Source organism: Colius striatus, chromosome 8 (genome assembly GCF_028858725.1).
Source record: "Colius striatus isolate bColStr4 chromosome 8, bColStr4.1.hap1, whole genome shotgun sequence".
Taxonomy (NCBI): domain Eukaryota; kingdom Metazoa; phylum Chordata; class Aves; order Coliiformes; family Coliidae; genus Colius; species Colius striatus.
The window spans coordinates 7,148,562-7,166,585 of NC_084766.1; the positions used below are offsets into that span (position 1 = coordinate 7,148,562).

Genomic DNA, 18,024 nt, shown 5'->3' on the forward strand with positions numbered 1-18,024 from the left:
ATACCACTTCAGAGTAAGTTTCAGTGGTAGTTACTGTAACTTGTTTTTCCTCATCAAAATAACACGTCCCCACAGAATGGATCCCTCCCTTTTTATATACAGAATTAAGTTTTCGTTTGCAGTCTTCCTTCCTGATTTTCCACTGTGATTTTCGTGTCCTGATAAATCGCCGACCTACCCCAGTCCTAGTTCGGGGCACACTCTTACAAAATTGGGATACGTTATTCTTATATTTCGGTAGTGGTCCCGCCGGGATTATACCCCACGGAATAGGCTCCCCAGCTGCTTGTGGTAATGGTAAACAAGCAGTGATACTGGTTGCATTTTGGGCCTTCCCGAAATCTCGGATTAGTCCCACCAACAGATTTTCCCTAGGTGTTTCGGTTTGGTTTCCGAAACACACGAAGCTTAAGAGGATTATCAGTCTTTTCCACCACCCAATCATCCTTTTGTATATCTCTAGGTGCCCTTTTTACATGCGCTGAATGTACCCACGCAGTAATCCCATCGACTTTTACAGCGGTGGGAGTTGTTAACAATACCACATACGGTCCCTTCCACCGAGGTTCGAGCGTCTCTGATCGGTGTCGTCTAATCAGAACTTTGTCTCCGACCTGGAACGAATGGGGCATCGACACCTCGCCTGGGTCGTAGAGGTTCTTCAACTGTTCCCAAACTTCTTTTCTAACTACTTCCAACGCTTTTAGGCGTGCTGCAAGAGTAAGAGAGGGCACAACAGGTTCATCAGTCCCCACTATTTCTGTCAGAGGAGGGGGACTCCCATACAAGATTTCATAAGGGGTGAGCCCCGTAGGTCCTGGGGTGTTTCAAACCCTAAACAGAGCGAGGGAGAGAAAGACTGTCCAATCCCTCCCGCCGGTCTCCGCTACTAATTTAGTTAAAGTTTCTTTCAAGGTCCTATTCATCCTTTCTACCTGTCCTGAACTTTGAGGGTGATATGCACAATGGAGCTTCCAGTTAATCCCCAATTGTCTGGCTACTCCCTGACTTACCTGGGCGACAAAGGCAGGTCCATTATCTGACCCGATTACCTTGGGAATACCGAACCGGGGAAAAATCTCTTCCAGGATCTTTTTTGCCACTACTAGTGCTGTTTCGTTCCTTGTAGGGTATGCTTCGACCCATCCAGAGAAGGTATCTACAAACACTAACAAATATTTGTTACCGTACCGGGCAGGCTTTACTTCCGTAAAGTCTACTTCCCAATATGCTCCTGGTCGATCTCCTCTCAGTCTCTTTCCTTGGATTCCTTTAGTATGTCCTGCATTTGTAAAGGCACATGCCTCGCAATTTTGTACGATACGTTCCACAGTTTTCCGTAGGTCCTGGACCTTGTAGCGTGATTTTTTTGCTAGTGTGATAAGTTTTTCAGTTCCCAAATGCGTAAGTCGGTGCATTTTATCGATGTAAGCTTTCCCTTCCTCAGCGGATAGGTTTGTTTCTTCCTTTCCTTCCACTGCCTGTTTGTCGTCAAGTTTTACTGAGAGTATCATGGCCTCTAGTGCGGCCTCTTTGGCAGTTGTGTCTGCCATTCGATTCCCTCTTGCAACCCAGTCATCTCCTTTTTGATGCCCTGGGCAATGTATGATGGCCACCTTTTTGGGGAGGTGTACGGCTTCTAGGAGATTTAAAATTTCCTCTTTGTTCTTAATTTCCTTCCCCGCTGATGTCAAGAGCCCCCTCTGTCTGTATATTGCCCCATGGACGTGAGCAGTTGCGAAGGCATATCTGCTATCGGTAAATATGTTAATCACTTTTCCTTCAGCCAGCCTCAGGGCCTGTATGAGGGCTACTAGTTCGGCTTTCTGGGCAGAGGTCCCCTCTGGCAACGAGCTAGCCCACACGACCCGTTTCCCGTCCACTACGGCTGCGCCAGCCTTACACTTTCCTTCCAGCAGGTAGCTGCTCCCATCGGTGAACCACGAGGGGGTTCCTTCCATAGGCTGGTCAGTCAGGTCTGCGCGAATGCCCACTTCTTCGGCTAGAACCTCTTGGCATTCATGGAGAGGCTGGTCACTCTCTCTTGCTTCAGGCATCAGTGTGGCTGGGTTCAGGATGGCTGGAGGGGCAAACTTAATACGTTCAGTTAGTAACAGACTCTGATAGTAAGTCATCCTGGCATTTGTTAACCATCGGTCAGGAGGTTGCCGAATAATGCTTTCCAGGGAGTGGGCTGCAATGATTGTAATTGGTTGTCCAAAAGTAAGTTTATCAGAGTCTTTTACCAAGACTGCTGTGGCAGCCACTATTTTAAGGCAGGCAGGCCATCCACTGGCCACGGGGTCTAATTTCTTTGACAAGTATGCCACTGGCCGTTTCCAGGGTCCAAGTCTCTGTGTTAACACACCCCGGGCCACTCCCTTTCGCTCATCCACGAACAGAGTAAATGGTTTGGTGAGGTCAGGTAACGCCAGAGCAGGGGAACTTAACAGCGCCTTCTTTATGTTGGTGAAGGCCTCCTCCTGCTCTTTGCCCCATACGAATTCTCCCTTGTTTTTTGTGAGTGGATATAGTGGTTCAGCCAAGCTAGCAAACCCAAGTATCCACAGACGACAGAACCCCGCTGTTCCCAGGAACTCACGCACCTGTCGAGAGGTTGACGGGGTGGGGATCTGCAAGATGGCCTTCTTTCGGGCTTCCGTCAGCCACCTTTTTCCATCCTTTAGAGCATATCCCAGATAGGTTACCTCTTTCCGGCAGATTTGTGCCTTCTTCGCTGAGACACGGTACCCCAACCTTCCAAGTTCAACCAGTAGTCTGCGAGTTCCCATCAGGCAGTTCTCTTTGGTGGACGCCGCGAGTAGGAGGTCATCTACATATTGGAGTAAAGTTACCTGTGGGTTTTGTGCCCGGAAAGTTGCCAGGTCCTTGTGGAGGGCTTCATCAAACAAGGTAGGAGAATTCTTAAATCCTTGTGGTAATCTTGTCCACGTGAGTTGACCCACTCTCCCACTTTCAGGATCTCTCCACTCGAAAGCGAAAATTAACTGGCTCACTGGATGCAGTCGCAAGCAGAAAAATGCATCCTTTAGGTCAAGGACTGTATACCAGGTACGATCTGGGGGAAGAGAGCTTAAGAGATTATATGGGTTGGGTACCGTAGGATGTAAGGTAAGGACTCTTTTGTTGACTTCCCGCAAGTCCTGTACTGGCCGATAATCCCCAGTCCCAGGTTTCTTTACCGGCAGGAGTGGTGTGTTCCAGGGAGATTTACAAGGCACAAGAATCCCTTGTTGTACAAGCTTGTCGATGTGAGGTCGTATCCCTGCTACTGCCTCTTTTGACAATGGGTATTGTTTTACGCTTATTGGGGTGGCACTTGATTGCAGCTCGATCACTATGGGAGGGATGTTCACCGCTTCCCCCATGCCCCCAGTTTCGGCCCATGCCTTCGGATACTGCTTGAGCCATTTTTCAAGGTTATCCAGGTTCTCCTTGGGGTTTTGGTATAGTCTATATTCCTCCCCCAAGTGCAGGGACAATATGCATGTTTTTGGCTTTCCGCCTGCAAGGGCGATCTCAGGGCCAGCAGAAGTAAAGCTTATCTGAGCCTTCATTTTTGTTAACAGGTCTCGCCCGAGGAGGGGGGTAGGGCACTCGGGTATTAACAAAAAAGAATGGGATACTTGGTTAGTTCCCAAGTCAATAGTTCGATTAGTTGTCCAGGGGTATTCTTTTCGACCTGTTGCTCCAATTACCATGGTCTGTTTGTTAGTTACAGTCCCTAATGAGGTTTTCAGTACGGAATATTCTGCCCCAGTATCAATCAAAAAATTTACTGGGGTCCCCTCCACATTTAACGTTATCCTAGGCTCGGGGAGGGGTTCCAGGCCCTGACCCCATTAATCTTCATCTTCCTCCAGGGTTAGCACTCTCTTTCCCTTTTTCTTGGGGCATTCACGGGCCCAATGCCCATGTTCCTTGCAGAAGGCACATTGATCTTTTCCCAGTCTTCTGGGTCCCTTATTCCTGTCATTGTCGCCCAGGTCCCTTCCTCCTCTCGCCTGTCTTTCCCCTTGGCGTTTCCCCTCGGCCATTACTGTAGTAAGTATTCTTGTTAAATTCTTATCCTGTCTCTTTTGTCTCCGTATTTCTTCCTTCTCTCTCTCATTCTTTTCCCTCTCCCACTTTTCTTCCTCAGTTTCCCTTTTATGGAACACTTTTTCAGCCTCTTTAACAATATCTTGCAGGGTGTAATCCTGCAATCCCTCGATATGCTGCAGTTTTCGTTTTATGTCTGGTGCAGCTTGTCCAATGAAGGACATGATAACGGAGGCCCGCTGTCCCCTAGATTCGGGATCAAACGGGGTATAAATACGATAGGCCTCCATGATACGTTCTAGGAACACCGAGGGTGGTTCATTAGGCCCCTGCATAATTTCTCTCACCTTTGCCAGATTGGTAGGTTTCCTGGCTGCCCCTCTTAGTCCTGCTACCAGAGCCCGGCGGTATATGGACAGTCGTTCCCTACCTGCTGCTGTATTATAGTCCCATTGCGGTCGCGCTGCTGGGAACAACGCTTCCACTTCCATTCCTGTTCGAGGGGGTTGGCCTGGTTGGCCTTCCTGTAGGGTTTTCCGTGCCTCCGAGAAGATTCGTTCTCGCTCCTCTGTGGTGAAAAGTGTTTGAAGTAACTGCTGACAGTCGTCCCATGTGGGCTGATGGGAGTACATCAGGGATTCGACTAGTCCTATGAGGGCAGCAGAGTTCTCAGAAAAAGAAGGGTTATTTGCTTTCCAGTTGTACAAATCGGAGGACGAAAAGGGCCAGTACTGTAATGGTTGTAACTCATCTGGCTCTGTGGGGGCTGGCCCCACCGCCCGGAGTGGTAAGGCTACAGTGGAGTCTGGTCCCTCAGGTGTTATCCCCCGTTTACTCCTGGTACCGGTATAGGGTCCTTCTTCCCAACCCCCCGGGTTATACGGCACAGGTACTCCCTCGTCTGGGGACTGGGGTCCAGTTGGGGGGGCGGTGGGTATAGATGTGGATACAGGTGGAGTCCATTCAGGGGGTCCCTCGACCTCTGGATATACCTTGGTCTTAGGGCTTGGTTCTTTCAATTTTTCATAATCTCCCCCATTATTGGTCACCCCCTCTTCTACTCCTGTGAGAGCCAGAGTCCTGGTTGTCACAGGTACGCCCCGGCTAAAGTATGAGTAGGATGGGGCTAGGACTCTTATTTTATCACTTGGAAGAAATGGTCGGACCCAGTCCGGCGGATATATCACCAAGTCTTCCCATACTGTGATATATGGTTCTTGGTCAGGATGGCCTCCTATTGAGGAGAAAATAGACATTCGGACTGCCCGTATGGTATGGATGTCAAAGGTACCTGACCGTGGCCATCCTACTTTAAAAGTTGGCCATTCACTTTCGCAATAATTTTGCCAATCCCCCTTCTTGATAATAAGAGACAGGTTTTGCCCTCGTGCTTTTACTTTTGGCCAATGTGCCAATGTTAATGACAGAGGGGTGGATCGGGACTGCCCCATGGTTATCAGTAATACAAAAAAGATTATAATAAGACACACACACACAGAAACGGTTTCTCGCTCTCCACGACTTTTACACCACGGAAGAGATCTTATCAAAATTTCAGAAGGGCGGAGACTTCGTCCCCTCATTCACTCCACAAGGACCAGCTAGGTTTCACTTATAGGCAAAGGTTGCCTATTTTCACCCGTGAGGCGTCCCCCAGGGCCGTAGCCTGTGGTGCCGGACACGTCTGTCCCCCACACGTGCTACTCAGAAACCTCTTTAAAGTCTGTCAGACCTTTACTGACCCAGCAGCTTCAGTTTTCCCCTGACCCTTACTTCCAAAACAACATAACACAACCCTGACAATTATGACTCCTATCCTTACACAGGTAGAACATAAAAAATCAATACAATTAATCAGGCACATCTAAAAATTTTTTTTTTTTTTTTTTTGCACAAAGGGGTTCCTGTCCCGTACCTATCCCCGTAATGTAGGTGAAAAAAAAAACCAACAAATACACTTATGGACACAGAGGCGGCACAAAAAGCATTCCCTGAACTTACAAGGGTACCGAGGTATGTTCTCACCCAATCACCCACAAAAGTAACATTCACTTGGTCTCTGATGCTTAAGATATCTATGCAACAGTGAGCTCCCAATCTCACACACTTAAAACATTTTCAGAGGTTAATGGAGAGAGAGAGAGAGAAAGAGAGTGAGAGAATGAGAACCTTATCCGTGTATCCCTAAGTGTTTTTCTTACTGAAGTTGGGGATTATGGACTGTTGGGTCACGAGGTTCAGGAAAAAATCCTTAGTCCCAGACCTGGTCAACAGTAGGCTTATTTAAGGAGACCCTGCCGTTGAGTCACGAGGTTCAGTCTGGACCCCCTTGCTTTCTAAGGCACCCTAAAAAGGGGCTTAGGTGCGGCTAGATCCAGACCTAGTCTCAGACTTGGTCAACGGTATGCAGCCTATGACATAGAGGGATGGGCACTAATTTAAATTTCGAGAGACGCAAAAGAAACAGAGATAAAGGAAACAAATAACGTTAAAAACAATATTATCCCAACAAAGCTCTCAGTTACACAAACCACAAACTCTTAGAGACACAAAAGAAACAGAGATAAAGGAAAGAAATAACGTTAAAAACAATATTATCCCAACAAAGCCTGCTCAGTTACACAAACCACAAACTCTTAATCTCAATCTACACAAGCTCACAAGCTCTCATGTGGCGCCACAAACATTCACACAAAAAGCTCACCTCCAAGGGGTCATCGTTTCCTGAGGTGTTCGTCGTTGATCCCGGACGAGCCCCCAAATGAAAGGCGAAGCTTTCCTCTACCCAGGCAGACGCGCACCTCAGAGGAAAACGAGGAGCCGACTTGATGCAAACGCACGAGGTGAGGTTTATTTCGGAGCTCCGGGTCGTCTCGTAACTCACGCAGGAGTCAGAGGAGGCGACCCTGGTGCTCAGTAGGAAAGGGTTTTTATAGGGTTTACACGCCACACAATAGATATAGGGTTCGAACAATAGTTACAAGCTCTTGACCCTCGGTCTGGCCTCTCCTGATAACCACAGGCCGCAGCCTTTTTTTAGGAAATGTTTTTAACTTCTGCTTCTTGGAAATGAAGCGGTCTCAATGAGACTGCACTTTCGCTGAGGCGGTTGTTGTTCTCATAGTGTGCAGGCCGTACTCCATTTTGTTTGTTTCGCCTCTTCTCAGTTTCGCCTCTTCTCAGTATCCTCAGATGAGGTGAGATTGTGTCCATCAATGTGCACACCAGCAGGAAAATGTGCCCTTCAGGGTTAGTTTTATGAGAATTAATGTGGCAGGTGAAGGAAAGCTTTGTACCTTTTTCATTCTATGCATCCTCCTTCAAATCCCAGTGCTCTTTCACTGCTGCATCTTTCTGTCACGAAGACTTCAGGCATTGATCACCTGCTGTTTTACAGTATGAAATCCTCAATTCCAGTTACAGATTTAATCTCCTTTAGAAAAGGAATTGTGGGCAAAGATGTTTATGTTCAATTCAGTTGTTTTATTTCAGATTGAGAGAGAATAGGCGAGGAGCTAGAATCTAGAAATGAATGATGGCTACTTTGCAGTTTTGTCAGCCACTATGAGCATGTTCTGACCTTGAACCAGGTTAGAGATGAATCTTGCTAGCAGCAGTGATTTGCAAACAGGTAAATCCTCTGGTAACAGTATTGAAAGCCAAAAAAGTGATTTTTCACCAGTGTTAGTGAAGCAGAAATTTCTATTTCATTGTTTTAACAACATAGTATTTGAAATACTGCTTTCTCATGCTGATGCACACAGTTACTAGTATTAAATCATACCTGAGAAGAAAACATCTTCGTTCTCCACACCACATTAGCTGGACAGGCAATCTAAAAGTCTGGATGGTTTTATAGTGGATACTTTCTGGAAAGCAGTGTCTGGATTAATACTGTCCAGCCTGGCCTTGTATCTGTCACAAAATGATTTTAATAATAGATGGTGTTTGAAATGTCTTAGTTGCTGCTGGTAGACCAAAAAAAAAGCTAAAAAGAATAACTTTTTGTTGAATTATTTTTTTCTTTGTTAAAGGCCAGTCATACTAACTTGGTGTCATTGGCGATTTTTGTAGTTAAATCAAGATTTGGGTCCCATCTTCAGTTTCTTAGTGTTCAGCGCCGCCATCTGATGACCCGAGCAAGCAGAGATGTTCCAGAGCAGTATAAATGTTTAATAACAAAATTGCTATTCTGAGTAGTTTTCTATATGGTTTCTGTAGATGCCAGTGTTTTCAATTAGCTGTACATTTGTTTGAAACTTATTGGAAGAATCTAGCAGCAGGTGCTGTTTAATACATGATGCTGACCTGCCAGGCACTATCAGATGGTAGGCACGGCCTCTTTGGGAAAGGTGAGGTTTCTGAGGAACTTAACATTTCCAGTTTTCCTTTACCTTGCTGAATATATGAGGACTACAGCTAAGTGATGATATGAGTGCTTTGAGGAGAGTCATATGCTGTGATTTGTCACATACATATGCTTGTTCATGACCATTGAGGGCAGTTTCACAGATTCAGGTCTCCTGTTTGAGTGCTGCTAAGGTCCTGCATCAGGGTCACAGGAAGCAAGTGCAAACACTAGCCTTTTATAGATCCTCCTTTGATGTTAGTTAACTCTGTGTGTCCAGTATCCTCTCATCACTCTTGGGAATCTTGCTGTGTGTCTTGCCTGCCAAACCTTTTCCTGGGAGCAGTGTTGGAGCTCTGTGTGTCCAGGTGCCAGGCTGCCTATGGGCAGGGCGGGCCAGGCCTACCAGGCAGCATATTGCTGCCCTCAGGAGCACGAGGGAAAGGCCACGGCTCTGACTACTGACTCTGCCACTTTCTGTGATGCTCGGTTAGTTTTGGCCCTGGCAGTGAGGCAGTTGATTTGCAATCATTTCAAGACAAATTTTTTCCTCACTGATCCACCAATAATTCGTCAGTACCTGGGTGTTTGAACACTCAATTACCATAAATTTGTGTAACCAGACAGACAGGTTTCTGAGGCAACTTCAGAACTCCCAGATGATATGTTCAGCTGTCTGAGATACATGTGTAATTATCATTTTGGATATTGTTCCAGCTTGCATAGGTAGACCATTAGCTGTGCTTACAAAAACTGGTAAAAAAAAAAAGAATACTCTTGCACTTTCTCAAGTGTAACTCTGGGTAACTAAAAAAAAAACCAACAAAAAAATGATACCTGTCTCCCCCTCATCCCCTTAAGGCTATTGCATTTAAGTAGCAGAAGTGAGTTGTGTAGGTTAATGCTTTTGGAAGTTTTTAAATGATTTTTACATGCACAGTGGAATTCCAGTACAAATGCAGTTGATTTGAGAGAAATAATTAGTGTGCTAAAGATGCGATGACAAGTGAGAGAGTGCAACAAAATGTTCCAACTTCTATTAGGAAATAATGACCTCTTGGCTGAGTAAAAGTATTCTAATTAAATAGTGACAATTCATAGTAATCAGTGAACCTATTAGCCATGAAATTTTATTCTCTCCTCATCGACTGTTCACTTACATATTTCAGACAAAAATGAATGTGCATATCATTTCAAGCCTGATGTTACGGACTGGTTTAAAATACTACCATAGCATTTTTGTGGCTTAGGAGAGTGAAGCCTGAAACAATTTTTCAGAAGGAGATGCTGTATGATCGACAAGAATCGGCAGTTAACAAGGTTGTTCTTCATGTCAGCAGTCTGATGCTTCAGTGGGAACCTGACTGGCTCCAATTTGTTGTCTGATCAGCAATAGAAAAGCAATTGCTTCTTCCTTGATTGGTTCCATCTCTTATTGGTGGCTTTTACCATCAGGGAAACTAAATGGCAAAATGTCCTTAATGGAGTAAAAATATTTTCAGAAATGAAAATTATTTGCATGAATTATATGCCAATCTTGTTAACAGCATTTTGGAAACCATTAATAATGGACTTCCTACTCTATTGCCAACAGTTAAACAAGTAATAGGGCGGAGTTGTAGCTAGGGAAAATAAAAAAAAAATTATTCTATACTTGCATTTTGTATTAAAAATTGTTAATTTGCTAGAAACTCAGCCCTGTTTTATGTAGGGAGAGACACCCTTTACCTTCCTACAGAATCAGTGCAAGATGGAACTTCTATGGGGCCTCTTTCGTGGCAAAGTTAAAATAGTACAAGTTTTTACTTGTGAGTCCTGAGTTGTTCCTGTGCTGGGTTTGTATGATTTGAAAATGTTTCAGGCACACTGATAGGTCATCTCACATGGTTAGTGGAAATGTGAGGCATGGGTAACATCTATAATTGAGCAGCTTTGGGTCTAATTCTATTCCCGCTGAAATGGAAAAGAAAACAATTATAGTTTGCTTACACAAAGAAGAATTGCGGTTGGGAACCATAACATCACACAAGGGAGGTGCAAAGGGAGCTGAGTGAATTTTCTGCTTCTATAACTTTGGCTTTTATGTTAGGAGGGTAACTGAATTAAGAACATACTCAGTAGTTTGGGTTTCTCTAACTGTGAAATGATAAAACTCTAGAAATAGGTGGGGATTTGTTAACAAGCAGGATGTTTACCTGCTTTTGTTTTGGTGAAAGACTTGATTTTTTCGTTGGTGTATAGTGGAGCAGCTACAGCTCTGCAGTTCTTACATGAGAGGCTTTTTCCTTCGCTACAATGAATTTGTATTTCTTTCACCAGCTGCCAGGAGCTCTTACTTACCTCCTTGAGATATGATGCAATGTCCTTTAAAAACAATGATCATCTCTTGATTCACTGCTGAATCTTACTGCCTTCAGTTGTGTACAAAGATATCCAGCTTCAGAAACTGCAGTAGTACTGTTGAAGTTGGTTGTATCAGGAGTGTAGCAAATTGAAAGTTTTGTATGAGTTTTGACTCCATAGGTATTGACTAAATAGCCATTTTTCTCCAAAACTTTCTGTGCAGTGTTATACAATCTTTTGTATTGAGATCTTTGGACTTCTTAAATGACTGGGGTGATTGTCTTCTCCTTTAAAACAAACAATGAAGGGAATTTATTTTTTCTACAGTCTTTAGGGGTTTTTGTTTTCATTTTAGCTCTACTTCTAGTCAGTTGTCAGACACTGGACATATCTGTTCTTTGCATTCACTTTGCTGAAATTGCATCTTGAAAGCTGAAATGTTAGAAAGTCTCGAGCGGCTGGAGCAGTGGGCTAAAAGGAAATCATTACAGAACAGTTATTGCAGTTGTCCATTTCTCCTGCAGACTGTCCTGATGAACATAAATAAGATGGAGTCCACAGAAGATTTTTGGTCACAGGATCAGATCGTCATGATAAATCTTTTTTAATACAGCCTCCGTGAAAATGCTGGTGCAGTTGTGCTGGTTTAAATGCATTTGAGGAAGGTATTATCTCTTGCATTAAGTGTCATTGCATTTTAACTTCTGATAAGACATCTGCTTTTATACTTAATGCTTTTTTTTCAGTGATGATACATTAACAAAATAAAATATAGTAGACTAGGGCAGTGCTTTAAGCCCAAGGAAGAAAAACAGAGCTTTAGCTCACACAAGTCCTCTGATTAACCTACACAATTGTCTTGAATATCACTACTTTTAATTGTGACAGTGATGGATAATTCACTTATGTGTAAGAATTCTGTTTGTTGTTTTTTTTTTTTTTTTCAAATTACTAACTGTGATCTAAAAAGCAGCATTGAATTTTTAAAAAATGAGTAAATATTAGGTGAATTTCTCATCTGTGAGTAGCAGATGTTGTTTTGAGCATCAGCATCTTGAATTCTGTGGTTGTACCATCTTTGAAATCCATAGTGTGATACTTTGTAAGCTTTTGGTCCTGCCTATGCCATCAAAGCACTACATAATCCAACCCCTACCATTCTATGATTCTATGATAATAAAAGCCAACTTTCAGCAAGAGTGCTGAAAAAAAGTTGTAATTTACTGATCTAAAAAAGTCACAGAAAATTACAATAAATGGGCCATCATTTTGCATTTTGAAATGTTTGTATGAGGAAAGGATAGCCCAGCAGGGTATCACTTCAGCTTTTTAGATTTAGTTTGGGGGGAAAAAAGGATTTTTGATAAAAATACTGTATGACTAGTTTGTCAAGTTCAGATTTTGTATATGACCAAAATATATGGGTTTTTTCCCATGCTGTTTTGTTTATTGTTTCATATTTAACAAAATGTGAAAAACATGTATGTTTTGTACAGACTGTAAGGGAGACAAAGTACAGGAGAGGAAATAATTGAAAAACTCATGAACTGGAAAAATGTAAATACATTGCATCTTTAGTCAGCTATTTTGTGTTCCTAAGGCCATTAGATCTTAAGGCCTAATGATTTAGCTTCCTGCATAGAATCATCAGACTTTAAGATTGGTATTCACCTTCAACTCTGGAAGATTCTCTCTCTGATTTCTGTAGTAGCACTTGTAAAAAAAGTTTTTAACATAGTGTATGTGGTAAAGTTAAGAAAGGGTTGGACAAAGCTCTGAGGAAACTAGAATGATTGCTATATATGACCACAGATAGATCTTTGGAATGAAATTGATAATGAGAAATGTTTGGCTATACTTTGTCATCAGGAAAAAATATTGAGATTTGAAATAACATAACAAATTGAGACACTGCTTTAAAAAATGCTAATTAATATATTTGTGGAAAAATTACTTTTGACTCCATGGCAGTGAGCTCAGTCATGCAGGAGTGTGCAGTGCAAAAATGGGCATTCTGGTTTGGACTGTGTCTGCTCTGAAGAAAACATCAATAGTCTGCATGCATTATGATCCTTTCAACTGCATCTAGAAACCTGGGGAGCTTTCTAACTGCTGTGTGCTATCTGACCGTCTTGCTGTATTGGCAAACTGAAAGGCAGTCAGATGCATTCATAGGGAAGTAACAATTATTGGGGAATGGTGAGATTTCATTCAGAAGGAATGTCTACACCTGTATACCTATTGCACTTCTTCATATCTCAAGTGATAATAGCTTGAATTATGGTTTTGTAAAACTATTACCAAAATATTTTTTAACCGTACCAGAAGTAACAAACTCTACCTTCCTATCAATAGTAATAGCAACAGTGGTGTCTGGGAATTAGGGAACCATAACATTTGGGAACCCTAAAATCCAATGACTAGTAGAAGAACACAAGCATCAAAATAATATTAGTAAAACGATATAGTGATAGAACAATATTAGTAACAAAGTTACTAAGTGTCATTACTAAAATAGTGGAAAAGTATAGTCTAAATATGAAGAAAAACTTCACTGAGGCAAAGGTTACTGGAATGTCTTCCTGAGGAATTAAAGTATCTGTTTTTTACACCACTTAAGATTTCTTTAAGATTAAGTATTTTTATTGAAAGCAATCTTTGTATGTAATGTGGCAGATTATATAATTTAATGATAGTAGTAAATATTTCCACTCACAAAAAACCCCACCACTTTGTGCATCGCCCTATATATTCTCTTCATTTCTGATTCATTAAGGAAAAAAATTGAGTACAAATGTATATTGACATACAAAAGACATGAGGAGAGAGCAGACAGAGAAAAGTAAAGATGAAAGGACATTTACTGCCTGTTAACCTCCCGGAGATTTATAGGACTTCTTTGCTTCCATGAAAGAGAGGAAATGATGACAAGGCAGAATAGTAAAATGTTCGTGTTATCCTTTTTCATATACATTTTAAAAGGAAAACTGAGGGCAATCAAAGGGTCTGTCTTGCATATAACAATTTAATTCTAAATTCAGATGTTGAGGAGAACAATTTCCCTGGCTCGATGCACCTGTCAATTATTTCTTTATTGTCACTTCAGACATGCTGAAAAATAGTTAGAAGAAGTGGCTTCAAATTTTGGCATCCTGAAGGATTTTCTGGAGTTTCGTTTCTGTCACATCACTGACAGTCCTGAAGAGGACTGGTATTTGATCAATAAAACCTTTACTGAGTCTACTTGAAACTGAAGCTGTGCTGTGTCCGGAAATGGAACGCATTTAGAGCTAAATTAATAATGAATATTAGCTAAAATTAATAAATATTTTAACAGAGGTAATGCAGAGAACTGTATAGGAAAACAGGAATTGCCTGGTTTAAAGTCTGCCTACAGTCGGTCAATTGCACTTGCTTTGACTTTCAGTTGTGAATTTGATTTGCCATATGGCATGGGAATAAAAGCTAGGTTTGCCACAGGAAGAAGGTATTGCAGACTAAAATGGAAAATTCCATTTCCTTCCCAGATCACTGTAAAGAATGTGTTGGATGTTGACTGGAGACTGTTGCAGCGCACAAATGCTGTTTAATGTAGGTTTCATTCTTTCAAACCATGGCTTGAAACCTGCTGACGCTGTTACATCATTAATGCATGTTGTTTCTTCTTCTTGTTGTTTGTTCCTGTTTTTTCTTGTCTGCTCAAGCTGACACAAAGAGCCCAGGTGATGCTATTTAGCCCTGTCTATATAATTAGCTATTACCGGTCTAATACGGAAATAATCTTTTCAGGGCATTTTTAACCCGCTTTTTCTCTGAGCTTTTTTCGGAGTGACTTAAGATGGAGTGCATGGCAAAAATAAAAGGACAAATCTTATTCTGGCAGGACAAATACGTTGCTGCTCATCCTTTTTTATGAAGTTGTTTTTTTTTTTTTAAATGGAGACTGGAGCTTAGCTCCATTTAATTTATCCCCCTGCACAGAGAATCCTGCTTTAAAAAAAAAAAAGCACTGATTATATGCACCAAAGTAGTTTTGTTGATAAGCCATTCTATTCCTGACCTTTGAGTATATGATGTTTCTGAGCTATATTCCCTTGGCAGTCTGGTAAGTTTTGTGATAAGCCTTAAGTGTTGTCAGTGTGAGCTGTGCTGGACAAACCTAACTTGACAAATTAGTTCAATTCTGGTTGTATTAGACTCTATCTGAACAGGTCCATCTGGAGTATTCCCCTAAAAATTACATTCCTCTCCTATACTTGAGATTTTTAGCATGGAAGTTGACTCTGATGTCAACAGCAGTAAGCAGGAGGCCTTTTGGCTGACAGTTTCTTGTCTGGAGGTACAGCCTCTGATGAACTCTTCTCCAGTGTAAAAAAATTGTAGATCTCTTTGTGTACTCCACAGCTCTGTGTAGCAAACTTAAGCCTTCAGACAGTGGTTATGCTTTCAGTTGTATTCCAAAGATGATAGAATCACAGAAACTCAAGGGCTGGAAGGGACCTCGAAAGCTGGCAGGGCCACCTAGAATAGGTCACACAGGAACTTGTCAAGGTGGGTTTTGAATATCTCCAGAGAAGGAGACTCCAAAAGCCATCTGGGCAGCTCCTTACAGTGCTCCAACTGAAAAACATTTTTTCTAATGTACTCAAACTTGCAAATCCTTAAGTGTAGAGGGAGAAGTTCTAAACCAAAAATGTATTTGATCTACTCTCTCTAATACTGAGAATTGTGTTGCAGTTGTTTATTGTCCAATATTTGACTTCATAAAAACAGCTGAAACAGCTTTTAGATTTATAAATACGTCAGTGTTACAAAAATGTGCTAGTAGTTGCAAAGTTTCTGTATTAGCAAGCAAATACATTTGATTAAGTGACCATCTGGTAAAATGTTTGTTACCAGTAAAAACACTGAATTTTGGATTTTGCATGTGCCAAGTAAAATGTGGGTAAGAGTTATAGCTGCATAAATTGAGTGGGCAGTAATTGGACCATATACTTTTCAAGCCTACTCCTATCAATCTAAATAAATATTGTTATTCTTGAAGCCATTTTGCTTAGCTGATCCACTCCATCTACAGTCAGTTGTTTCATAGAAGGATAGAATGGTAGGGGTTGGAAGGGACCTGTAGAGATTATCTAGTCCAACCCCCCTACAGAAGCAGGTCAGCCTAGATCAGATCACATAGGAATGTGTCCAGGTGGATCTTGAAGACCTCCAAGGAAGGAGCGTGTACACCCTCCCTGGGCAGCTTGTGCCAGGGCTCCCTCACCTTCACAGTAAAATATTTTTTTTCTTATGTTTAAATGAACTTTTTGTGTTCCAGCTTCATCCCATTACCCCTTGTCCTGTTGTAAAATTTCTGTGAGAAGTGATTTGACTTTGTGTATTTCAGTCTGTACATCTACCCTATACAAGGGTAGGTGACTTGATTTTTGGTAGGATGAACACAGAAGTAGTGAAGCCCTGTGTTGCATGCATAAACTGTGATTTGAATCATCCCAACTGTCATACACATTAGACCTCAGGGTCACCAGCCATTGTGGTGGAATGACTTAAGGATGTGCAGTTCAGGCTGTTTTACTGGCCTTCCTAGAGCTCCCCTGCTGCCATGGTGCCTGTTGCCTGGTATGCTGATAATACCAAATTCAATAAATATTGCAAAAATTATCAAAGAAAATAATTAACTTGCTTTCCTTAGAAGAGTTGCTCTGACTTGAGTACCTTGAGAACTATAGGAGCATAGTGTTTGCTGTTGTGATCATTGGTGCCTCAGTGACTGTGTAGGAAGCAGTTGTCTGTTTGTCTCATAGCTCCTGGAGCACCTGTAGACCTTCCAAGACACCTTTAGCATTCATTTGTAAGATATCAGCATGTCAAAAAGGTAGAAGACTTAAAATAGGAAATGTCACAATGTGCTGGTTTCATATTTCTAAAAAATTAAGCTGGAATTCATAGTTGTCCTCCCTTCTTTTTCATTCATTACTATTTTGAGTGATATGATAAGGGTTTGGATGCTTATTAATAAAGGTTTAATATTTGTCCTGCGTTAAATACTGAGTTCAGAACCATAAGTGGGAAAAGTAGATATCACTGCTTTATTCACTTTTGTCTTTGATCCCAACCAGTTTTGAAGTGTTATTGCCAGAGGTGAAATCTAAATTGTTTTTACAGCGAGAACCATTCAAATGCAGGGAATTTAGACTAGTTGTTCTGTTCATAACTTACCATTTTCATCACTATGTCTTCATTTCATATACTCATGGAATGAGTAATGCAGTGGTGGTTATTTTATAATGTCTTCTCCTTCTCTCTGCCATTAAATATTGAAGCTACGAGCCCTTTCTGAGAATAATGAGATGAGCACCTTGGAGTTGTTTCTTTGATATAAACAAAACACTGCGGGAAATATGAATTAATCAGAATTCTGTTGATTCCAGTTATAAATGAGAGGAAACTTGTAGAAAAGGTGTTTGGTGAATGTGGTGCTCTGTAAACATCCTGTAACACTTTTAAAAATCGTTAGGAAATTGCTGGAAATAGTTGCCCATGGGTTGCTGAACTTGGTTTTTATTCAGATTGAAAGGTGCTGTGAGCAAGTAAGATGAAAGCTAAAGAAAAGACATGGTCATTAAATAGTTCTTTAAAACTGTAAAAGGAGTGATGAATAGATGCATTTTATTTCCCACTGCTAAAAATGCAATTCTTGCTTTCTTATTATGAGTGTTACAGGTCTATAATTTCTGTTACTTTTCTTTAAGTGGAGGATGATGATAGAATACCTTTCACTGGTATTTCTTGTGCAGTTTTATTGTAAATGTTGAGAATGAGGTCTTTGGGTTGATTCCTGCCAACCTATAATGTCTGACTTGGAAGTTTGTTCTCTGATGATCAATCCCTGAGTTGAATCGAGGGAAGAACCTGACATGAAAGTCTTGTAGCATACAAAACACTGCATTTTGAGGCACATTGCTTGCTGTGAAGCATAGCGGATTTGTACAGTCAGTGCATTACACCATGATGCATGGGGATTTACACATTGCACTCCAGCTAGGGGCCGTTTCAATTGTCAGTCTGGCCAGCCAGCTGTCAAAATGCTTTCAGACCACTCACTGCTTGCTTTTACAGAAGTGGGCAAGAAAATCACTACAGAGAGGGCAAAGAGCTCTTCCAGCTCACTGTGATGTTTCAAAATGCAAATGCATTGAAACACTGTGCCACTGAGTCATCTCATGGATGAGTTGATCATCAATTGCAGAATACATTCATAATTC

The 18,024-nt window shown here is 41.7% G+C and overlaps 2 protein-coding genes across 2 annotated transcripts in view; one reads left to right on the plus strand and one right to left on the minus strand.

Annotated features, from left to right (window-relative positions):
- The window catches only part of NRG3 (neuregulin 3), a 377,309-nt gene that overhangs the window by 64,303 nt on the left and 294,982 nt on the right, over positions 1–18,024 (plus strand).
- LOC133625924 (uncharacterized) lies at positions 241–5,935 on the minus strand. The gene is given in 1 exon segment (XM_062000749.1): positions 241–5,935. A coding segment is annotated over 1 exon segment (5,274 nt). The 5' UTR covers positions 5,646–5,935; the 3' UTR covers positions 241–371.